At 41.6% G+C, this 25,652-nt stretch overlaps 1 protein-coding gene across 2 annotated transcripts in view; it reads right to left on the bottom strand.

The window, feature by feature from the left end:
* Klp98A (kinesin-like protein 98A) overlaps positions 1-25,652 on the bottom strand; it is a 68,818-nt gene that overhangs the window by 20,405 nt on the left and 22,761 nt on the right. For both annotated transcript variants that reach the window (XM_075674197.1, XM_075674198.1), the window contains 14 exons: positions 22,463-22,537; positions 22,327-22,371; positions 22,173-22,232; positions 19,940-20,062; positions 19,806-19,857; positions 19,114-19,251; positions 14,892-14,980; positions 14,064-14,149; positions 13,179-13,223; positions 12,004-12,181; positions 9,508-9,600; positions 7,617-7,724; positions 4,181-4,354; positions 1,802-2,426 (listed from right to left, as the gene is read on the bottom strand). In XM_075674197.1, the coding sequence (XP_075530312.1) occupies positions 1,802-2,426; positions 4,181-4,354; positions 7,617-7,724; positions 9,508-9,600; positions 12,004-12,181; positions 13,179-13,223; positions 14,064-14,149; positions 14,892-14,980; positions 19,114-19,251; positions 19,806-19,857; positions 19,940-20,062; positions 22,173-22,232; positions 22,327-22,371; positions 22,463-22,537 (1,891 nt within the window). The remainder of the gene's footprint in view (positions 1-1,801; positions 2,427-4,180; positions 4,355-7,616; positions 7,725-9,507; positions 9,601-12,003; positions 12,182-13,178; positions 13,224-14,063; positions 14,150-14,891; positions 14,981-19,113; positions 19,252-19,805; positions 19,858-19,939; positions 20,063-22,172; positions 22,233-22,326; positions 22,372-22,462; positions 22,538-25,652) is intronic.

Below are 25,652 nucleotides of genomic sequence, written 5' to 3'. Positions count from 1 at the left end.
GAGGAGGTTGTGCCTGCATTGGCAGTGAACTTACATTTACGCCTACACCAATTAACACTGCAGAAGGATGCTTAAAAATTGTTCTAGTAAAACTTTTCCCACCAATTTTAAAGGGATGATATTCATATAAGACAAAATTAATATGAAGAGTGTTTATAAAGTTCCTATTATTGGTACCACAAATTTGAAACAGGTGTACACAATAGGCATCAAAATGAGTGCATGTGTCTAGTTTTATCAGAATATAAAAATTGTGTTCTTGTAGTATCATGAAACACCGCTAGGACACCAAAACAAAATGGCTGGCAGCAGTGTGCGGTGACTATCACCATAAACCACCACCAGCTTGACATGAATCTCTGACATTGAGCCCCTTCGAATGGCGAAAGCGGATCACTGCTCGTGCTTCAACCAACATTTCCAATGGACACTGCCATTTTTGGTTTGATGCCCTAAAGGTGTTACAAAGTACTAAATAGAACACAATTTTTATATTCTGCTAAAACTAGAGAGCCGTGTGCTCATTTTGATGTCTATTGTGTATGCCTGTTCAATACTTATGGTACAGATAATACAAACGTTATGGACGCCCCTTGGCCTTGGTGCAGGTTTCCAAAATTTAGCTACCTTGGCTATTGTTGAAAGTGTCAAATAATGAGCAGCAGCATGTCTGTATGTTTTCATTGGCAGCTTTTGTCAACACTGCATGACGGTACCCCACTGTACAGAGGCATGTAACGGAGATTTTTTCTAATGAGAGCTATGCGAGTGGCTGCATGATTTTCTCCGGAACATTACAATAAAGAGTGGCAGCATGTGTTTTTACGTCCACATGCAACAGTCCAGCGAAGGATGTTGTCATGCCTTAATGGAAAGGCCCATAAGCACATCTAGTCTCTCAAGCACGTCGTTTAATTGCAGTGTCTACTAATGAACATTTCACGTCACCCACAAGTACATGCTACATTCCAAGCCATCTGTAACATATCACCTGTCAGCTGAACACTAAGCTGCAAAGTTTTCTTTTCAAAAGTATGTTACAAAACATTTTGTGGCCCATCATTGCGTGAAAAAAGAAATGTTAGTTCTTTTGGATGTAGAAAGCCACAACACACTCTAGACCCTGGGAATGATTGTGATACATCTAGTGAACGAGTTTAACAAAGCAAATAGAAAACAACCTTGAGAGAAAAAAAAGCAAGCGAAACATTTTCAGCTCTTGATCTTATTCAGCTAGCTACAATAATTTCACCAACTTGCTTTCATTTAATCAACAATACACAAAAGCATCTATGTGCACTGCTCATGCACTGTCGTTTCCCGCACTGCTCACCTTCCAAGAATGTAAAAAAAAAAGTAAAAAACATAAGACTTTTTTTTGTGCTGGTTTGCTCATAATGAAGCACAATGCACAAAATAAAAGACAATTAAGAAAAGCATAAGGAGACAGGACAAAGCACATTTCACCTTGTCTTGCTTCTGTGTGTTTGTGCTTGCCTTCATGCATAAAAAAAAAAAAAAGAATTCTGGAGTTTTCTGTGCTAACACCACAATCTGATCATAAGCCAAGCCACAGTGGGAGATTCCAGATTAATTTTGACCACCTGGTGTTCTTTAGCACGCATCTAAATCTATTTACACAAGTGTTATTTCTAATTTTTATTTTTATTAGTTATTTTTTTGCCTCCATCTAATGTGGCTGCCACGGCCGGGCCTGAACCTGTGACCAAGCTCAGCAGTGCAATGTCATAGTCACTAAGCTAATGGAGCCATAGCTCCACTGTCAAGTCAAACAACCAACCTTCCAGCTTGTCCAGGTCCTCAACCATGGACTCGAGCAATGGAAGCAGCGAGTCCAGTGTGTCGAGGTTATGCCGCCAGCCAACTTCCACGTCCTCTTCTTTCCTGCCCAGTGCCTGCTCCTCTTCCTGAAGTTTGCGCACTTCTTCACCCACGAAAGCAAGCCTTCCCTTCACAAGAGTGCTCACTTCCTCACTGTCTGACTCATCCGACGAGAGTTTGTCCTCGCCGCCACCCTTTTCATTGGAGGACGCGTCGCCAGAAGTTCTTGTGCCATGGCCTTTCCTTTCACGGCCTTCCCGGTCACCTGAGCCATCTTCGTCTGGTGATGCTTCATCGGCAAAGCTCTGCAACAACTTCTGCTTCTCTGCCAAGGCTTCGATTTGCCCAGCGATGCTTTGCCGCTCTTCGTGGATCTCGGCCAGTTGGGCATGTTTCTTGTCGGCAAGCTGCTGACGGATGCTCTCGACGATGTTCTCCAGATCACCGGTGTTCTTGGGAAGGGGAAGGTCATCGCGGGCGCCGGAGATAAGAGACAGGAGGGAGCGCCAGTTTTCCGAAGCTTGGGTAGTCGAAAGTATGAGCTCGTCTTTCAGAAGATGTATCTCGTCCTGTAGGAGATTCGTCTGTGTGATAGGCAAAAAAAACAGAGAGTCCGTAGTGGTTTGTTAACTTCCGGCCAACTGTTGGAATATCGCAATATATCGGTTTTGAGCTCTTAAATAAGAACAGAATCTTTAAGTGAGAAGTGAAAGACAGATTGTGATATCAGGTGCAATTGTTGAACAAAAACATGCTTCCTCGTCCCCCCCCCCCCCATCTTGCCCTTAGAAAACAACACTCTACACCTAGAATTTCCAACGAAGCTGGACAATTTGAGAATTTTTGACTGTAACAGAGCTTTGCTCAGAAATTAAGATGAAGAATATTGTATACTGTCCATTTCTCTAGTTCATGCACTCTCTCTCACAATTACATCACTCTGCAAGGGGCTTCAAAGTTTCCCAAAAATTCAAGTTTTCTTTTTTCGTGTTTTCTACATCGATAGACCACCTTGCTTCATGGTGTGTGGCACTCGGAAACAAATGAAGCACTACTAATAAGTAATGAAGCTGCAGAGTACCATTAACACTTTCGTTATTGCATTAAAAAATGCAAAAGCAATGTTTAGTTTTGAAGGAGGACTTGTGCTTGAGGTACACAAGAATACAGTCTTTGCAAGAGCACATTTACTTATTACCTATTTATTCACTTTATTAACTTATTACCTAATTATGTTCATTATTCAACTAGCTTTTCCTGATATTGTTTTTTGTATTGTTTGTTTTCTTTTTGCCACTCAAATGTATTCTTCAATTGATTGACATATGTATGCACTAACTCCTGCAATATCTTGCTATGCAAGATGGCAGTATATGTAAATAAATAAATAAATAAATAAATAAATAAATAAATAAATAAATAAATAAATAAATATTATGTTCGGTCATGTTATCCACAGGTGAAGCAACCTTAACCTCATCGTCTTGAATAAACTTGCCATTTTATACACCACAATGAAGTCTAAACTCGCTTTGTGCATCATTATTGATTTACAATACAGTGCACTTACCCGAAATTTTATAAGGCGAAATGCGCTGCTAAATGCCCTGCTGCTACTCATAACAGGGCATGATGTTGCAGCATAACAGATGACTGGGCGGGCCACAGCAAGTGACAAAGTGTGATGTCCTGCTCCAATGTGACCGCCTCAAGTCTTGACACACACACACACACCTCACGAGAAACAAAACAAAAATTGGCTCACAGAAAAGCTTTTGTAGTAAATTACTGTATACAACTGAGTAAGGGCTGCACTCGTGTAACATCTTATCTTGGCAATACAAAATTTACTACATGTTCAATGTGAACTGATAAGTGTAACTGCAGCTTGCTTCCTTTGTTTCTGAGTGTGTGGACTGTGGACTATGGTGCCATTTGGCATTGCTCTGAAATGCTTTCAAGTCGCAGGCACATCCGAGATTCTGTTGCCGAGATGCGCCTCAGTAGCGACGACAGTGACACTGTTAAACACTACAGAGGCAACCGGTGTGTGATGTGATGCGTGAACAAATTAAAGCAATGCTATTTTGTCATACAAGGACCACGTGGATCATGCAAGCACATTGATCAGGCATGACGGGAAAAATTGGACTCATTTGACCACTTCTGTGTCGGGGCTGCATCTTGTTAAAGTTGTGAAAAAACGTGCAGCCCTTATATGAGTGTATACGGTACTTTGGGCCATTCTCAGGCATGCCAGTATGTTTTTTGTGTGTGTTTTTGCTGCCTAAGACCTTTATTTAACACTAAAAAATATGAAAGGCTGAAAAACACTCACCTGAGACGAGTATTCATCTTTCTTCTGGCTGACCTCTTCTTCCACACGGGCCAGCTCCTGCTGCTGCTTGGCGATAGCGTCCTTCAAGTCTTGCTCCTTCATCTCGAGGCTCTTGATCTCATCATAGAGGCGCGACTGCTCTGTCTCAAGTTTGCTCAGCACATACACTCGCTCCTGTACGATCGAGGAAAACAAAAAAGAAGAAGAAAAGGGCCGCCATAAGGTGCTGACAAAGTGCTCTAGCATTATTATTATTATTATTATTTGTTTTGAACACATATACACATATATACAGTTAACAGGAAAGGGAAGGCGAGGAGCAGGCTGGCAACTGCCACCGGAAGGGGCACAACGCCTGCCTACTCTTCTGAAGGGAGGTGACAGCAACACAGAAATGGAAGATAGGAAGGAAGGGAGGAAAGAGGAAAGGAAGAGCAACAGGACAAATCTAAAGACTAAAGTAGAACACAGTACACTAGCACGTTGTTCCGCCGAGTTTCGACTCTGCAGCCGGAATTAAAGTGACGCCGCATCGAACAGCCTCCACAATTATCAATCACGTCCATGGCTAGTCCATGGCACCTATAGAAAAACAACACAATGTGCTGATTGAGAAAATGCCAACTCAGGCACATACAGCTAGATTCAAGATGCCTTACCAGTATATCAAGTGTCCCAGTTCACATAGAACAAGTAAAAAAAAAGAAGAAATATAAACACAGTGTTCTGGGAATAAATTGCCCACTCTGGTAGGATGAAACCACCAGTATGTTGTTGGCAGCTTTCAAAAGAAGCCTCCAGTATTCATTGTGTCCTTGTTAACAAGTAGTGATTAACTGCCTAATTTTTTCATTACTTCTATGTCAGTAATAAGGTTCGCAGAGCAAAATAAAAAAACCGTCACTTTCAGTTAGTGATGCACTATCGTTCATAGCATTTTTTTTTAATGCTTGAAGGAAAGTCACTGTGGCATGGAAACAATGGACTGTGGAAGCTTTTTAAGCATTTCGCAGGACTTATTTTAGGCATGGAAGAAAGGGCGATACAAATGGTAGCAAGCTGCAAACAAACGCAAGTGAAGTTTTCAAATGTGCTCTACAAACCCTGTATTGACATTGTGACCATAAGGTAATGAGAGAGTTGGTTATTTAATCACCACTACTTAGTTACTGAGAACATAAATATTGGAGCCTTCTTTAAGAGGTATTCAAAAACATATAGCTGTTATCCACCCAGAGGCCTCCAGAAGGCTTTGCATTTTTTGGAGGAAACTTGCTCTGTCTGCTCGGAAAGCTGGCAGAAAGAAAAGCAAAGAGGGGCCAAGGGGCAGAAGCCATTCCTACTCTTCGTCTCTAGAAATAAACTGCCAATAGGTACTATAATTTTATCTAGCCTACTCTGTAAGCTAAACACACATTACTTAATTTCACAGCATTTTGAAAAGTCATAGGCTAGATATTTGGCACACCCAAAAGCTATATCCTTGGTTATGAATTTTTTTTTGTCAGGCGGGGCCCAGGTCCACCCCACCAAATCGCAGGGCACTGAATAAAGTTATTTGAATGAATGAATGAATGAATGAAGAATGAACAACACTGTAATAGCCAAGAATGATCCAGTAGATTCCACTAAGTTTCCAGCGTAACTGTTTTTGCCACTTCAAAGAAATGACCAAAACCATGCCAGCATTTGCGGTCACCTCTCTCATGCCAGTGTTACCATGACCAAAAAAAACACAGCATAAGAAAAGAAAAGATTCTAAAGTTAAATTCTAGGGTTTTGCGTCCAATAACCTCAATATGATTATTAGGCATGCAATGGCAGGGGACACCGGACTAATTTCAATAGCACTCTGGTTTCTTTAGCAGGCACCTAAATCTAAGTACACATGTTCTTGCATTTCCTTCCCATCAAAATGCAGCAATCGCAGCTGGAATTCAACCCATGACCTCGAGCTCATAATGGAACGTCATAGTCACTGGGCTAACGGAGTGGGTACAGCCATAAGCCAACAAGAAAAAATATTTGAACAGGTGAGTATTGGTCAACGTAATGTACAAATATTTAACCGGAAGCAGGCCTAGCCAGAATTCAGTTTTTGTGAGGTGATTTTAATTCATGAAAACTATGAATTCAACAAGGTGGACATATATTGAAAAAAATGAATAAGAAAACCCAACATTATTCTTGCAAAGGTTTAAAAATGCTACTAATATTATGCTACAAGCAAAAAGACTCACATTTAATTTTTTTAATGCACTGGGCGTTATTTTGAGGATACCAATAAAGTAATATAAATATAATAATTTGGATTCCAAGTCCTAATGCTGCACAATCAGAGGTATCATTATTGGCATGCTTGGAATTAATTTTTGCCAAGCAGGGTTTAAAACCATGCACATAAAATCTAAGCAAGCACTTTCATGTTTTGCCCCACTGAAGTGTGACAGGCATGGCAGGGAATCAAACAAGCTGCTAGACAGAAAAATGCATTTTCCTACATTTGCACTAGATTGTACTTTGGGGATCGTGCCTTGAGTTACAAAATGTACTTGGTCCACAGACCAATACTGCCTGTGTGTCCTAAGGTATAAGGTCAGTTATGAATCTTTCTGTGCGACACTGATCTCAACACCCATGTACGTAGATTTAGGTGCAGATTTAGGTGCACGTTAAAGACCCCCTGGTGATGCAAACTATTCCGGAGTCTTCTACTATGGTGTGCCTCATAATCAAATCATGGTTTTGGCAGGTAAAACCCCATAATTTTTTTTTAGACACTGGTCTCAAGTTAATTGCATATACTCTGTCATGTGCCCTGTGCCGTGATTTTGTATGTTATTGCATTCACGTAAATTAGCATCCTAGGCATGGCACCAGACAAACCTTTTCAGTTTTGATTAAAGAGCTTCCCTCTCTCTCTCTCTCTCTGTGTGTCTTCCTTGGCCAGCTGTTAGCCAAAGCTCTAGCTATGGTGCTGTGGTGGCTCCATGCTACCACTCGGGCCCTTGTAGGGTGAAAATACTGGAATAGCAGATTAAGTGGGTTGTGCCCTGTTGTACATTGCATGCAAGCCACAGGTGGTGATCCTGCCCACTTAATGTTATGCAAGATATAATTTGCATTGGCAACGTTCAGATGGAAAGAGGGAAAGTGATTGCACAATGCCAAGACATAATAATAATATTTGGGGTTTTACGTGCCAAAACCACTTTCTGATTATGAGGCACGCCGTAGTGGAGGACTCCGGAAATTTTGACCACCTGGGGTTCTTTAACGTGCACCTAAATCTAAGCACATGGATGTTTTCGCATTTCGCCCCCATCGAAATGCAGCCGCCGTGGCCGGGATTCGATCCCGCGACCTCGTGCTCAGCAGCCCGACACCATAGCCACTGAGCAACCATGGCGGGTAGCCAAGACATTCATAAACAAACCTGTTGAAGCCTGTTTTTGAGCTGCTCAAAATTCTCTCGCACTTCTTTCTCCTTTGCTGTCAGGTAACGTAGCTCCTGCTGAAGCTGCACAATCCTCTGCGCTGTACCCTGAAACAAAAGCGAGTTGCAAAGCAGAAAGACCTCTTGAGTGTGCTTTTACCGCATTCTTGTGCCTAATACTGGCTCGAACAATTAAAAAACTGTAAGCATGAAGTGAGAGTGAATGTCAATTCACAAATTTGGCCCTGGGATGTGGCTTTATGGCAATGCTATCTGCACTGCAGTGTAGCCACAATGTCCTTCAACTAAGAGAAGAGATTAGTGTCTGGCAGTTTGTGCCAGACACTTCATGACTGAACATGAAGAATAAGATTGTTTCTGGAGCTTTGCTGTGTGCTGGTGACTGTGCTTTATATTGCTTTCTGTAAAAATTTAAATTGCCATTGTATGCAGTTTTATGCACGAAGGCCTGATGCGCACATTTTCTTATTTGTAATCAGGGACACTGGTCATATTCAGTGTCACATATAATGTGTTAACATGTGGCATAGCTTGTTTATGTACAACTCAAGAAAAAAAATGCGTCAAGGCCTGATGCACACATTTTCTTATTTGTAATCAGGGACACTGGTCATATTCAGTGTCACATATAATGTGTTAACATGTGGCATAGCTTGTTTATGTACAACTCAAGAAAAAAAATGCATCAAGGGAATACTGAGACATGCAAACACAAACACAGACACACACACAAGACATATATATGCAGCTGCGAACAACAGTACATCTCTCAAAGAACACTTGTGCCAAAATCAAGACCACTAGAAAATTTTCTGGTTCAGTGTTATCAATAACTAATGCAACACAGGATACAGAAAGGTACCTGCACCAGAGTTTGTTCAATGTTTTAGACACAGGCACTGAGCAACAGAGAACAGAGCACGCCCGACCAACACCTCATTATACACATATCTTCAGGTTGGTTTATCTGCTCTGCATTTTTGTGACCATGAAATACAGCAGACTTTTATTAATTCAATGCGGATTAATTTTATTTTTTAAAATTCAATTCCAACTGAAAGTCCAAACTGATGTCTATACATTTCTAATGATCCAAGCTTTTGTTATTTCGATCCTAAAATTGGACTTCGTTGGATAATTAGAATTTGACCAGTCGGCATGCACATGCCTGACTTCTAAAGTGATCCCAACAGCAACCGCATTAGTAGTAGTGGCTGTTTTTCCAGAGCTAAGGGGACTGAATCTGTTGAACACACATTAATATCCCATCAAAAATACATATTTCTGGCGTGGCCTAGGAAGATTTTCCAGCAACAAAAGTAGCTCGCCGAATGCCTGATCACGGTATTCACACGATTGTAACACAGGCCTTTTTTTCCCCCTAGAAAACTGAATCAAAAACTGTGTCCGAGACATTTATATGCTTTGCCGCATAACGGAGCTGTACTGCGCCAAAGCTGACTTTTAAACCGTGCGGCGAAGCTGACTTAAGAAAACTAACCGCCACTGTGCAACATGTATCCTTGCCCATTTTTCTTGAATAAAAGTTGGGTTTGCATTCGATTTCTGCTTCGTTTAGAAGCGTTTATGTTATCTCTACATTAGCTTTCTACTTCGACACATTGAAAGCAAGCGCGCGCTTGATTCGGGGGCATGTTAGAATCAGGCAAGAACTGCCAAATGAATCAGCAGTGTGTTTTGACGTTTTATCTGCATCTTGTTTAACCCGACTTGCCGCATAATTCAATCAATTTCTTAAGTCCAATCTGGGTCGAATTAACAGAAGTCAACTGTAATTTGAAATGGAGGTCAGGACATTATTTGTGCACGAATACTGACACTACTAATACAGCAATAAAGACAGCCTTACTTGTTCTTCGCTAGCTTGCTTCTCCAGATGTCTTCGCAATTCCTCAGTGACATTTTCAAGCTTTGTTTGCTCTTCTTCAGCTTTTCTATGAGCCTGAAAGTGATGAGAGCGAGTTATGAAGCAGAAAGTTGTAGTCTACTGGATTGTCCAAGAAAGCTACAACAGCATGCTAATCAGCATATGCCCTCATGGTATGAAAGCAGGAGCAGCCATACCTATCCCCTTCGGGACTCATTAAAAAAAAAGGATACCATAACGGCTAATTCTTTAATGTGATATGCTTGACTACTATTATTAAAACACAAAGATGTCTGCAAATGGTGTGGAAAATCTAATATAGTAACAGCTATACTGACAAAATGTCCACCGCTAGTGCTGGGCTTGCCATAAGTGAGAAAGTGACGATAGCATGTGACGAGCTCAGATCGTCAAGATTCCTGAATAGGCTTAGTGAATAAGTTAGCTAGTTTAGTCAGTGGCCACTAGTAGAAGACACCGAATGCAAATAATCAGCATATGCTCCTTTTGAACATCCATACCAAGCTTTCTAAAAACAACTTTGCCACAGCGGCACACAAAATCTAGAAATAATGGTCACCTGGAAAAACAACAAGATTAAAAAAAAACAAGATGACTTAGCTTTCAAATCTGTTTCCATTAGTAATTAACTTCGCATGTTAAATGTGAAAACATTATCTTTGTTAGGAGAGCGGTTGCTTAGTGCAACCTCCTCTGTGTGCTCCTTGTGTATAGACTAGAACGTATGAGCTAGCTTCAGAAACTTATGCAGTTTTTTGTATGTAATCAGTCCTAAAATAATACAGTTAGGCCTCACTATAAGTTGAAGTGATGCCAAAATATTTTTGCTCTAGCCACTATTCTGTTGTAGACAACATCAACCATCATTATTTTACTACAGTTGCTGCATTTTACAACAGGTAGGTTGAGGTGCCGTTACTGCAACTTGTATGAGTAATGAGCAATTGTATTCATAGTAAAAAACGAACAGCTGCTGACCAGTTCTTCACAAGCCTGTTTTTCAGACCAGCTCAGTTATTCAGACTTCTTTATTGCAGTGTTGTGCACCCTAACCTATAAGTACACTTCTCTGCGCCACACCTTTGCTTGAATAATGGCGGTGCTGGCTATCCTTCAAATGAAGACAAAGTGCTAGCTGCACATGATGGGGCTTGTCTCTTGCACATGGTTTTGCATGAGAGTCACATTTAAATGTTCCATGTCATAAGACAAGCAAACTGTGCTTATTTGCCATTAATTGTAAAAATAACTACACAAACATTAGCTTGGCAAACTGCCTTGTGGGAAAGCTAGCATTACAATTATTAAATGTGCCCACTGCAGCATGGCTAATGCACGAAGGCAACAGAACTTTCAGGCTTCATGTGACATGCCATCTTTTGGACACAATGTGTAGCACATGAAAACTTTGGGCACATGTGGCTATAAGAGAGACAGCACAAATTAAACGACCATATAAACCTGACAGCCGGGCTAGTTGGAAGCTAGACATTCGTGACATTTCCAATGCGGACAGAAAAGAAAGCCCTTCAGGAGAAAAAAAAGAACAACAGTAAAGGAAGCACACTGGTCTTCCACTAACTTTCCTACCAGAAAAATCACGCCTGCAGGTCATGTAGGATAAAGAAGTTTCAATCATTGCATATGCATGCCACCATTCTTCACATATATAACATGCAGTCACTGAACAAGGTAGTCAAATTTTTTCCAGGCCAAAGCAATTGATGGAGCGCTCATGAGCTTATCACTTTTTTTGATGCAGTAAGCTTCATGAATTTCAGACTATAGTCAGCATCTGGTGGATGGTCTGCAGGCACCAATTTTGGTCTAAACGAAGAAGTTTTTTTAGGTAGTCCATGCATACAGTATAATCCTTGTGGACTAACTTCGACTGAAAGTAAGTTTTCTTTAACTTGTCTGAAACCAGTATACAGATGTTAAGCAAACATTTTATTGTCAGCCAGGATGACTTAAGCTGGTCCGCCAGCCAGCGTGGATACGTTATTAGATTGCATATGGGAGTCAGTTGTAAAACCCTTCAAAATCACTCTCATCTGGGCTGTCTGAATAAAAACTGCTGCTCTAAGCAGCCAATTTATTAAAAGCAACCACTTTTGAGTATTGCAAACAGTGTTCGCTTGCTTATCACAAGCTGCCAGACTGAACTGGAAATGATACTCATGTACAGCGACGATCATCCCGAAGCTGATGTCGCCAAGTGATTAGGCACTGAAAAAATTTGCAGGTGCAGTCTGGCCTCGTTATTCTCACACTCATCTGACCTTAAAAAATATAATCCCCTTTAGTCTGCACCCTGTGAAATTTTGACCTTTAAACTGGTACAGTTCATGAACTATAGTCCTAACGATGGAGTAATTTACATTTTTCCAATCTGCACTTCCTCGAGGCATGTGTGCAGTCAATTGAAGGTATGTATCTAGAATGGGTTCTCATTACCTCATCGGCCATCCTCTTGAGCTCCTCGGTCTTCTCCTGCAGTTGCCTGAGCTCCTCGCGCTTTTGAGACAGCTGCGCCTCCACGGCTTCCTGCTCTTTGCTCAGCGGAGCAACAACGCTGCTGTTGTTGTTGTGCTCCTCGTAGTTGCCCGACTGCTTTTCCAATAGCTTGCGCATGCTGCTCTCACGGCAGGTGGCACATTCAAGGAAACAGATATGAATTGTCTAGAAATGATGCACCGATGTTTGAATACAGAGCAAGGAGCTGGAATGCCTATCTTATCACAGAACCTCCTTCTGAACTCACAGCACATGCACATGTATGACCGGTATACAAAAATGTACGAATAAACCAAAACAAACAAAAAGACCAGATATCTTAGAGAGAGACACAGTCTGTGGCCATAGAAGGCACGAAAGAAAAAATTTAATGCAGCGGGACCCTGATAAAACGAACAGAGATGTAACAAATTATCATCTATAACGAAGTGAACCTAAGATGTTCAATTTTTGGGGGGCTGAATTCAACATTATGCTTATAACGAATACTGCATATATAATAAAGGAGTGACATCATTATAACAAGGTTCCACTCTACATTCTGCTTGCCTGCTGTGTTCATTTTACAATGTTCCAATATGCACTGTTGTCAACTGGTTTTGCTTTCAATATTAATCAACTTATACTGCCAATTCTGTCACTGATTATAGCCCGACAGGTACATGGAAGAGCGGCACATACCACAGTGAGTAAGTAAATCCAGCACATTCATAAAATAGTAAAGCCAAATTTCATAATGGATAAAGCACAACAAACAAGTGTCTGACCACACTTTCAACACAAACCTCATGCCACTGATTTAGGAGAACAGGTAACCAAGTTCATTGATAGAAAACAAAGATCTAAAACAATAGTCTGAACAGCAGTAGAGGTTGAAGGCATGAGCGAAGTGTTCAGTTTAATTATCCTTTTCTTGCCTCTAGTTAGGCTTGCTGTTCAAAAATATAAAGAACCACCAACTAGCCCGGTCATCCAAAGAACTAGAATGTCCTTGGTTAGCGCCTGAATTTCCCCATAATGTCTATTTCAAGTGTTAAGTAGTGTAAAAATGCACAAGGTGTATTATTCTGACATTCTGTTGGACAAGCAACTTTTGAAAGAAAATTCAGGCTCACCTCATGTCCATAATCTTTTCACTTCCATCTTCATGAGCCTCAAACCTAAGAAGCAAATCAATAATTAATCATAATTAGTTAAACTGAAAGCACTGACCACCTCAGGTATGAACACTCCTTTAGGCTTTCTATATCACAAGTTAGCGATAGTGCTCAGACAGAAATGCTAGCCAAGAGGATGAATGTGAACAGCAGGGACGCGGAGCGATCACTTCCGGTGATAAGATCACTTTTGCGAGATTTTGTGTGACTCAGCATCACAGACACATCGGCAGATGCAGCTGACAGCATTCCCAGCTAAGCTCACCAGCTTTGCACAGTGTCAGGAATGCTGTCGGCTAATCTACTCTGATGTGTCTGTTGCCTAGTTGTGCGAAATCTTGCGAAAGTGATCGTGTCCTTGAAAATGATTGTTAATACTGTCCCCATACAGCTTATTGGGTGAACTTTTGCTTGGGAAGAAAAGCAAATACTGAACCTTATTTTCACACAAGTTCTTGTATCAGCTCCTATAACAAATTTTTTCGCTCACTCACTTAAGTGACAGTGGTAGAAGGGAGCATAGTCAGCAACCAGTGAATCAAATCAAGATACTAGAGAGTGGCTGCTTTCATAGATTCATCACTGTACATTCCAGAACAGTCGGAGGGGCTCGTGTGAATGCAACCATGTGCTACAACATTACTGCAGTGACAAAGTCATAACAGTGGCCGCATTTGAGTGTTGATTTGATTGCTTTATTACTGCAAGGCACATTAAAAAACTGTCGAAAAAGATTCGCAATCAGAAGCCCTTTAACACAGACACGTTACGCATTTTTTATGATGTGTAGCAGGATTCTCTAAGGAGGACCACAAACGTATAGCAGTGATGCCGGCCACACACCCATTTCCGCAGATGCTCTCTGTCGACTTGGACATGTCGCCTGCTGATCGGCTCAGAAAAGACAAGTGAGACAGGTTCATAAGTGACTGGAAAAAAAAAAAGAATTAAGCACATTACTCAATTGTAAATGATGTTCTTTCTCTATAGACTAGATCAGAGCAAGTACACCAAGGCAAGATATTGCATCCCTTGCAAAACAAGAGTGACAACTCTCATTAGCAATGGTGATAGTGCAAAATATTGGTTATTCAGAAGTCCCAGTCCTATCACTTGTATTAACACTCAAGCATCATGACAGTGCAGCAATGAGCATAAAGTTAGATTGAGTGCAAAACAGTTTGTATACCTCAAGGGTGTATGTGGCAATATTGGAAAAGCCATTTCTATCTTCCAATGCACCTCAACCCCCCCCCCCCCCACACACACACAGAGAACGAATGAAGCCCAGGATGAACAGCTGCGCTCAAATGTAACTGTGTGATTTAAAGCCATCGATAACATATGGACTGCAGTCAAATGGGCATGACAGTAGCCTATTAATATTAAATGCATACTTAAATGTTTATGTCACACCAAATTTGCCATTATCAGGCGCTGTTGAACATAATACAGCCACAGAGAAGTTCCAAAAGGTGAGAAGAAAAAAGATGCTGGCTCCTGCACAGGCACTGCTTTTTTAGGCATAAGCAAATTTTACCAAAGAGAAAAGAAAGAAAAGAAAAAGAACAAAGCAAGTTTATGAAACCACACACAACATCTTTTTACTGTCGGAGCAACAAGAAAAAGAATAACTGAGAAATGCTGGCACGTGGAGGTCATGTGTCTTACCCTCCTCTCCTTCTCTTTTCTAAGCTTGTGCACCTCAGCAGGGTCATTGTATCGGAACACATTTGTCGATCCCAGCAGAACGACACAGCCTGAAAAACAAAAAAGCCTATGTCCATGCTACATACAGATAACATCAACATAACACATAATTAAATCAGCGAGAATGATGACACAAGTTTGACCACATGATGTGCTCAAGTGTCGCTAACATAAACTACAGAAAACTTGTGTAGCCAATGAAATAACTTTATGCATATTACATGCACAGTAATTCAGCAAGAATATTAACTAAGCTCTGTCCAGTATCAGAGATGAGACAATGACTTCGGTAACCTTGACCATATCATTTTGAAGTGGGTCTCGCTGCCTTTGCACATATAAAGGTTGGAATCCAGGGAAAACACGGGGAAGGCGGAAGATGGCAATTAAAGACAATGATCAAAACGAGGACAAGGTAAAACAGAGCCAACGTTTTGACAAGTGGACTTGTCTTTTTCAAGGCAGCATATGCTTTTCTCAGCACAGTTATATAGGTAGCATGCTTCTGTAGGTAGGGTTGGAAAGTATTCCGTTGCGTACCTGCCAGCCTGTGAAATTTCAGGATTCATAAAATAACGCAAACACGACACAACACAGAGAAGGGGAACAGCAAATAATTATTTAAAAGCCAGCCCTGAGCACAAACTCTTGAGTACAGTAGAATGCCTCGACAATGAACACCTATACAGCAAAATGACCTGTACAATGAAGGATTGGTCATGTCCCAGCCTGTATACTCGACTTCCGTTAATTCGATCTTGACGGGACCGACGAAACTGGTCGAATTATCCGGCGGGTCGCATCAAACAAAAAGCAAAACTGCCACAACACTCTGTCGATTCACTTGGAACTAGTTGCTCTTAAAGTTAGCTTCGCCGCAATACAGCTTTGTTATGCCGTGAAGCATACCAAGCAAGGAAGCGGCATTATAGTTACGTGACGTAGTACGGGTTCTTAAATTTACATATGCACATGCGCCACCTCCGGTCACGGTGCGAGCCCCGAGACACCTAGGTTTACCGGCAGGCCTTCGGAGTCTTAGATAGACACTCTCTCTTTTGTTGGCGTTAAACATCCCCTCGACTTTTTTTTAAAATTGATTTTTCGTCATACCGCCTTTCTCTTCGAGGCTTTCGCAAAACAGACGGTTTTTCCCCACTTCTCAGTGCCCGGCGTGCGCGCGCGCGTACCATCAGGGAACGCGTACTAGGCTCCGTTAACGGTGCCATATACTAGACACGCATGGAGGGCTTAAATCGAGGGCTCAAACGAGAGCTCAAATCGCTCCAGAACGCGAGAAACAACTCTGAATGGCAGCCTATATGCACATTAGTTGTCAAAATGCTCGTACTGCGACCGAAAACGTCGCGTGCGCGCCTGTATAATTATGGAACGCGTACTATGTCCCGTGACAGTGGCCCCGTTTCAGTCTAAGTATGTTTCACCGCACAACACAGCTGTCCTGCGGCGCAGCTGACCAGTCAAGTTCGAATTATCCAGTGAAGGCGATTTATGAGATCGAAATAACGGAAGTTAGGGCCCACTGACGTTTATGGGCGCCGGCCGGGATAAGATTAAGCAGAGTCGAATTAACGGTCGTCTAATGTAGAATGGATGAATTTAGGCTTCCCCACCAGCTGATTTGTTGATTTACAACAAACACAACATAGCAATGCCGCTACTGCCCTCCACAAAAGTCAACCCACAGGTTCGCTCTGCGCTAATGCCAACAGCAGTACAGCAACACACTTGAAAAGCGTTCCGATGTCAGTAGTCCTGTTTCACCTCTCCAGAAATCGCTCAACTCATACGCTGCTTGCTGAAAATCTGCAGCTGCGAATGCTGATGAATATATCACAGTTGGTGATGATGCGATTATGTAATCTTATCTGACGACCGTGAATTAATATTATCAAAGATCTAGGGTGGAGAGAACTCAAATGCCTAAAGAAAAGCAACAGTAATAATAATAATAATATTTGGGGTTTTACGTGCCAAAACCACTTTCTGATTATGAGGCACGCCGTAGTGGAGGACTCCGGAAATTTTGACCACCTGGGGTTCTTTAACGTGCACCTAAATCTAAGTACACGGGTGTTTTCGCATTTCGCCCCCATCGAAATGCGGCCGCCGTGGCCGGGATACGAACCCGCGACCTCGTGCTCAGCAGCTCAACACCATAGCCACTGAGCAACCACGGCGGGTGAAAAAGCAACAGTGAATATCCTGTAAACGAACGAAGAATTCTGACGACAAAGGAGGTCATAGTGGCATTCGCTGATTTGCAGCTTTACTTTGTGTAGCTCCTCCGTTTCACCGCAGGGCGTGCTGTGAAACTCATTGCACTAGGGTTGGCTGTAGTCACACAGTTTGCCAGACAAAGTGTGTACAAAAGATTTGCTGCTTATTTCATTAGACTATTTTAAATTCAAGTTAACAACGGTAAGCTTTTGTTGAACATGCTCAGTGTGCTTTATTGTGAGCGGTACAATGGTTGACTTTTAACTGTGATCTGTATAGCAAAATATTTTGGCGGTCTTGAGTACTTCATTATAAAAACGTTTTGACTATATTTTTTCTTCCTCTAAGAGGCTGACTGAAAAATATCCGAGGACACCTGAGCATTATGAGTTGTGAATCTGAAAGCATAAATGTTCAATAGAGTGCCACTGAGCGGTCCTTCGAGTTATGAAACCCTTGCAGGCAAGCGAGCGCACTGAAATGCTTAGCCAAGGCGCTGATTTAGCCAACACCTCCTGGATACAAGGCCAGTGCACTTCAATCCGTGACATCATACCTTGCCCAATCGCCATAGAATCTGATGGGGATGTCTCCAAGTAAGCTGCAGTGATTTTGACACCACTGCTTTCATCACGCTAAGCTTGGCAATGGAAATTTCGGTCTATGCAGCATGATGTCATAAAGCAGAGTGCACAGGCCTGCTAACTAGGAGGCGCTGGTTTAGCCCAGTGGGTAAGACACTCGAGTTCTGAGCATGAGGTTACAGGTTCAAAACTTACTACTGCCAACGTTTTTTCTTTCGAGCTTTCTTTATACATTTTTTATAGTGATTAGAGAGGTGAAGTTAGAATGCAGGCGACAGCTTGTGCAGACAGGGAACATGTGGATAACATGAGCTTCCGACAGAGAGAGTGAGGGTGACATACGATTGCGGTGATGCCCTCATGCAACACCTGGTGAGGCAGCAGATGTCCCCTTTCACTTGCTCTGCTCTGTTGAGGCACACGCATGACGTGGCATAGCAGCCAATGGGAATTTAGGTGCCGTTTCACTGCTACAGATGCTGTCGCTCAATAAGCCATTTCATGCTTTTGCATCAAAAGAAAGGGACCTCAAACAAGCATGCCAATGTTGCGAATAGAAGACAGAGAAGTGAAAGTGATGGAGCCTGCAATGCAGTGCTTTAAGTAGTCTCAGAAACTTGTAGATAATGTAAGCAGAATTCATGTCCCAGCATAATCACTGCAGCTTATTATTTTACAAAAGCCTTTTCAGGGATGCATACATACTTTATTAGTGATGATTTGCATTTAGACACATAATTCAAGAAGCAGCAAACTTGAAACAGTAAGAATGACAAGCAACAACTTGCTTTTGAATCACAGTGACTTTCTCAGAAACTTTGTTGTTTCTGATTTCGTCTGCATGAGAAACTTGTTCGCAGAAAGCACCCCTCTTGCATCCACCAAATGATGGACAACTGAAAGGTTGAAGACTGACTAGTGAAATTTTTTCATTAACAGATTATCCTTTTCATAAGTACTGACATAGCATTGGTAAAATCATAAAACAATCCCAAATACATGAGCTTTACAAAAAATTCGGGAGTTGACCGGTATGTCTTTGACACTACCCTCACTGCATTGATATTAACTGTAAAAAATGTGGATTTCACTTTTCACGCTGTACTTCTATAGAAATCTCACTATATAATTTCTAATGTGGCATGATGCACCTATCCTATCCTATACACACTGATTAGTTTTTCTTATTTTCGTTACTTTGAGCTGACCAGTCGCCATTACAATGACACTCTAAAGCCCTAGTAGCATTTGTACCACAGGACTTCATTAATCATCATTCTTATCTACCAAGAATAAATAAACAAAATCCATTGGAAATGGAGGGGAAAAATGCTCTTTGAGAAAGTGCTCTCACAAACCTTGTGTGAGCCTGGTAGGCTTGTCCACAGGCATTGTGTTGATGCTGCACTCGGAGTTTGCATTTGGGTAGAGGGTGGCCCCACCGTCCACCAGCTCTATGGAGCAATGCTCGTCTTGGATTCCAGATCCAGATAGGACTGCACCACAACCAGACAGACACAATGATTGAAATTCAAGACTCTGGCTGATTCAGATTTTCAGTCGAATCAGGATCAGACGTGAAAGACTCGCAGTGACTGGTCTTAAAACCAAAGGAAGGATTCCATGAAAGTTGTTCTGGTCAACACAAAACCAGTCACCAGTCAAGTAAAAAAGAAACAACTATTCTTTGAAACGTGATAAGGCTATCAAATGTTATTCCATACCTTTGCCTTGGATAGCGACCATATTTATTTATCTTTATTGCGATCAGCTATGACAATCAGATCTTGCAGCTTGTAAGGGCTGATAATTTGTCTCGTACTCAGCCTAGTTGAACAACATCCTTGAATTTGACAGCGGTAAGGTGCAGTTTTAGAATACACTATATGACTGAGTGTCAGAGTAAAATAACATTTAACCATCATCTCAATTACTCAGCCAATGCAACATAAAATTATATAGTGCTGCCACTGGTATAAGAAAAAAAAAGACAAAGATCTTGTGTCTTAGAGGGTAGGAATTCATTATTAAAAGATGAAAGAATTCTCACCAATATCTTGCTTGGTCACTGCATTTTCAGTGCCTATGAAGGTCTTTCCATCCTGTAGGAACACAGACACCACATCATTACTTAGAACTGTGGCCTCACATAAAATTCACAGATTTCATAGGTCACACCCACACCTTCAAGTGGTAGAGGACAACCCCCGTGCTCAGAATGTCATCTCCCAGTCCAATCAGGTGTGGCCGCTCGGAGTCAAGGACGACGCCTTGGCCAGACATCCGCAGGCCTAGGGTCTTTTGCTCCTAGCAAAGAAACATTCTATCTTCAGTTGCATAAGTGACAACTAAAGCAGCGGCACGTAACAACAAACACCCTGCAACTAAGATGGACTCGCAAGCAAATGCACTGACTGACACCAGGGTCATGGTGCAATTCAGGGCAGCTTAACAAGAAGACAATGTTTCATGGTGATGGCCATTACCATATTTACACGATTCTAACATGCACCTTTTTGAAAATAAAAGGTGCGTTAAAATTTGCTTGTGCATTACAATCGTAACTAATTCTACTCAAAATAAGAACTAAACCCATTTTTACTAAAAAAGAAAACTCAATGCAAGGTAGCTAGTCACACTGCCATAGAATGGGTTGTCTGAAGAAAGTGAAGCATGGAGACAACGCAAGGTGGGTTCATGGTGCAGGAGACGTCCTCCTGCAGATGATGGCTGCGCAAGCCTTCAAGAATGCGGCATTTCTCATGCATTAAACGGAACTGAATGTGGCTTTCTGTGGTTGGTAGACAGCAAAAAAGAGGTGTCGTCTGACTCTGATAGTGATTAGCCACTAAGATTCACCTGTACATGTCTGTGTGCCTCTGTATGTTCCATAAATCGTTTTAACACTGTACTCATCAACTCAGGTTTTGTTACTTGATGTCCATGGTAGAATCGGCACCAAGTGATTTTTTTATATTTGGGTGGTAATATAACAGTGCATTACAATCAGTGGCACGGTAGAATTGTACAAACTGTACAGCACTACATGATGCTGAAATGGCAGACATAAGAGCAAGAAAATAGGTAATTAACCTTACTTCGTTAGTTTAAAAGCAAGTTGATCTTAAATACTATAAATTTGTGTAAAAACAAGTTTGGTAAACCTAATGCATGTATGTAATACAGTAGACTTCCATTAATTCGATTCCAATTCATTCAATCTTTTTAGTTAATTAAATCCCAACCAAAGGTCTTGGCCAGCCCCTATACATATCTATAGGCCCAAACTTCCGTTACTTCAATCTCGAAATTGGCCTTCGCCAAATAATTCGAACTTGACTGGTCAGCTTCGCCGCAATACAGCCATGTTAGGCAGTGAGCATATGCAAGTTATTGCAGTGAAGCATGCCAAGCATGAAAACTAGGCCACTGTCACGGAACATTGAACGTGTTCCTTAATTATACAAGTGCACACATGCCATCTTCGAACACAGTATGGGCACCTAGATGTACAATAAGTATACTGGCAGCTATTCAGAAGAGTTTCTGACATTGTGGCGATTTCAGCCCACACTTCACCTGCCTTACGTGTCCTGTATATAACATTGTTAACGGGGCCTACTGCACATTTTTCAGTTATATGCGCGCACATGCGCTGTGCACTGAGAAGCTTAGAAAAACCATGTGTTTTGAAAAAGCTAGTGAAAAGGAAGGCGATAACATGAAAAACACTCAGAAAGGTGGGGGTACGTTTAAAGCCAACAAAGAAGTTGGGGTCTATCTAAAGCACTGAACGCCTGCCAGTAAACTTATTAGGAGTCTCGATGCTGTGCTGTGACTCGAGATGGCGCATGTGCCTGTGTAAATTAAGGAACCCATGCTATGTCCTGTAACAATGGCACCTTTTCCCACTTAATATGTTTCACCGCATAGTACTTGTATTGCGGCGAAGCTAACTTAAAAGGCTAACACTGTCAAGTAAATTAACAGCTTGTTTCGGTGTTCTCTTCTGCTATTTGTTTAATTCGACCCATTGGATAACCCGGCCAGTTTCATCAGACCCGTCAGGATCGAATTAATGAAAGTCTACTGTATGCATGTAAGTGTTAATGTATGCAAGTGAGCTTACTTTTTATTTATTTATCTATTTATTTAAATGTAAGGCAATGCTTAAGCTACCCTTTCCATAATAAAAAAAAGTAAATGTCGCTATTTATGACCCTCTTAAGGGCCCTGTAGGCATTGTCGAATGCAAAAAAAACAAAACAAGCCGCCAGGACAAAAACAGGGGAGAATGAAACATTTCCCCAGAGCAAAACGTTCCTTCTGCACCTTTGAACTTGTAAAAGAAATCGTACTAGTGTGAATATCACCTGCCTTCTATTTTTCGAACCAAACCATACGAACTGCAGCTTACCTTTAGAATTTTGTGAGTTTCCTTCCATTTCTCCGTCCACTCTTCGGTCAGAAATTTTACCTGATGGGCGAAATAGAAACCAGTCAGTGAGCACAATGTGATTGATGTGGGCTTATGCCATTTCTACACCGATGAATAGGAGATGAAAGCTTACCCTTGCTTCATTCTCTTGGAGTTTCTCCATCACCTGTGTGCTACTCTGAAATCACAAGGGCGGCCAATTTTAGTAGGTAATCTTGTGCATGTAGTACATCTCTGCTGAGTGATGGAGGTAGAGGTTCAATACTTACATCATCCCCTTCGACTTTTGACCGTAGTCTGGCAATCTCCTCTCGAAGTTCTTTGATGAGTTTGACATTTGGATCCTGAAAAAAATAAAAACCTACGATGACAAGACGTTAGTCAAGACACTTAATGCATACACTACAGTGAATTAGATGGAAATTTATCTTTACGTGCACAGTAAAACCTCAATATAATAACCATGGACATGACAAAGTAAATCTAAAATGTTTTCATTTGATATCAGAATGTAATGAATAGATGTTTATAATGAACATTGGATATGATGAAAATTTTCATGTTGGATGCAACTTTATTATAACAATGTTCGACAATAACATGCATTCTTGACGTTTGGCCCTTACAAACTAAGATTTCGTGTTTCCGAATCATGGTTGAGTAAGACATGTTCTAAATGTATTCATAGTCAAGGGGAGACACTGGTGCCTTAAAATTTGCAAAAATTTCATCATAAAGATAAACTTTTCAGGCAAAGCATAGTTTGACCTGCTAAAAGCATATATGCAACCTTTTTCCCATTTCCGATAGTTATTAAGCTATCTAATATATTACGAAAAAACAATTTGCCCAAGTTTTCTATATCACCCTGTTGCATACCAGACAAAGAATATTATGTACATATTTTAGAACAATAAGATCACAAGACCATCACTAATTTTCTCTATTACTAGAAAGTTTATTGTCATATTTAATGTTATTGAAACCTAAAATTTTGTATCATTGTCATCATCATCATCAGCTTGTTTTATGTCCACTGCAGGACGAAGGCCTCTCCCTGCAATCTCCAATTACCCCTGTCCTGTGCCAACCGATTCCAACTAGCGCCCACGAATTTCCTAATTTCATCGCTCCACTTAAGACTTCTGTTGTCCTCGACTGCATTTCCCTTCTCTTTGTACCCATTCTGCAATTCTAATGGTCCAGCAGTTATCTAACTGGTGCATTACATGACCTGCGCAGATCCTTTTTCTCTTGATGTCAATTAGAATATTGTCTATACCCGTTTACAATGATACCTACACTAATCCAAGTAACATTGTATTGCAGAAAAAAAAATTGCAGGAAATATTCCAATTAGCTTTATTGTGTGTATGAAATCATAAGCTTTCAAATGCAACAAGAATCGCCCAAATCCAACTACTACATCAAAGATACTGTTGGCAACAGTAGGTGTCACAGGAGAGGTAACTTTTTGAGAAAATTAGAAAAGTAGTTTCAAAACATGATCAAGGTTTATTCTTGGCAAACAAAGCAACAAATTCAAGTCCATATTTTACTAGAAGCCACCCTGCACATAATCCCAATCGTTCTCTTTCATGTGCCTCTTCTTCACGTGTCTGAACTTTTCTGCTCTAGCAAGCTTCTTGTAAGATGCCACCAGCCAGTCAGTGCTGGTCCTTCTCAGCACACCTTTCAACTGCTGTGCTGTCTTGGTTTAAGTGGAGCTCATTCAGGACGGTCTCAGTGGCAAATTCTTTTCCAGCCATTCCTGGTAACTGCTTCAGGAATGGCGCTTTCCACTGTGCCAAGTCATGCATGCCTCCTTTTAGGCAACAGGAACCATATTATAGCAAGAAGGCTCTTGTTTGCCTTTTGAGTTTTCTTTCACTGACAGCAGTGCCACGGCTTGTGGTCAGAGGGGCATGCATACACTGGCAGGAAGGCTCCCAACAAATTTGAGAAGGCGAATCAGCTCTGCGGAAGTCTGCAAGGTGGAGGGGAGTGCATGAAAGGGAAAAATTGGCATCCACCCAAATTGTAGCACAGAGCTACAAAGGAAACCCGTATAGGTTTCTCAGAAATAAAGCCTCGCAGTTGAAGAAAAATTCGCCCTGGTCTGGAACACGAAACCGGGACCATCGCCTTTCCAAGGTGGTTGCTCTACCACCTGAGCTGAAGCAGTAGCGACGCTAAGGTAGGGCCTGCTGCCTAGTTGCAGGGATCCCAAAATTCTTCACCTTTTGGGCACCGTGAGCAACTTCGCTTTTTATCAGTGGACATCGCATGGTAGCAAGTGGCATGGACAAGATTCTCCATCTCATCAATGTGCCCTTGGTGTGCTTCGAGTGCCCTGCAGTTGTGATTGGTGAGCTTTGTCACAAGCTCACCCATGGCCTTCCCTTTGCTACTGAGGCTCGGTCTGCCTTCTCCTTTATGCTTCTGCAGAAAGTTTCGTAGTGCAGTGCTCATTAGCTTGCGCACGTGATTTATGCAATCCTCCTTTTCGACTGCCACCCAGCCATATACTTTCTCCTCCTGGAAGCTGTTAAAAGCAAGGCTATTGCCATCGCACAACATGGCCGTGCATCGCAGCCCACGTTTCTCCAGTGACCAAGCAAAGAGAATTTGGCAGCCTCCTCCCCCATTTGGCCAGGCTTACTGGAAAAGTTTTTCTGGCACCTATGGTGAATTTGCCACTTAGCAGCATGTCTAAGTGTGTTGCCCTCGATACATTGTTGGCCACAGGCATCGGTAGCATCGGTGCAGACATAGCTTCGGTAGCTTCCACGTGCATACCGGTGCATGATGCTGAGGCGGTTGCCATCACTGCCAATCCATCCAATGCTACTTGGGGCATTCGAGACAGTTGGTTGCATTTTCCCCCGAAGACATGAGTCATTGCGAACTTCCGCAATGTTTTTTTGGTGCATTACTGTATCCAACATGGCAGCTCTGATTATCTTGAAGACTAAACTCCCAGTCATCAAATCGGGGAGCAGAGTTTGCCTCATGTGGTAGAAATACCCAAATGCCAAGCAAGCACCCTCCTCTTTTTTGAAGGAGTGTACCTTCATGGTTGCCAGATGTAGAGGCATTCCACCACCAAAAAACGGAATGTTGAAGAATCCAGCTTTCTAACGATTCCAAAATGGCCGTGCTAGGGTTATGGTAAGCCCTGGGAAAGGCACTGAATTTGCCTATTTTTGTGGTGCATTTGTGAGTGGAAATGGTCATGATGCTGACTTTAGAGTGCAATAGCAAGGTGAATAGTAATCAAAAGGTGATAGTATTGCAGGAGTAGCTTCACTAGGATGTTTAGATCGCAAAAAAAAAAAAAAATTACAAAAGCTCCTTTCTTGGTAATTATTTTGTCTCCCTTAACAGCAACTCCTTTAAAAATAACTAAAGATATAATAGTTCTTGGACTAGCTGGTTGATACTAGGTGGAGTCATTGT

The sequence above is a fragment of the Dermacentor variabilis genome, chromosome 11 (genome assembly GCF_050947875.1).
Source record: "Dermacentor variabilis isolate Ectoservices chromosome 11, ASM5094787v1, whole genome shotgun sequence".
In the NCBI taxonomy this organism is placed as follows: domain Eukaryota; kingdom Metazoa; phylum Arthropoda; class Arachnida; order Ixodida; family Ixodidae; genus Dermacentor; species Dermacentor variabilis.
Note: the sequence above shows the minus strand (reverse complement) of the source record. Positions and strands in the feature narration are given on the sequence as shown.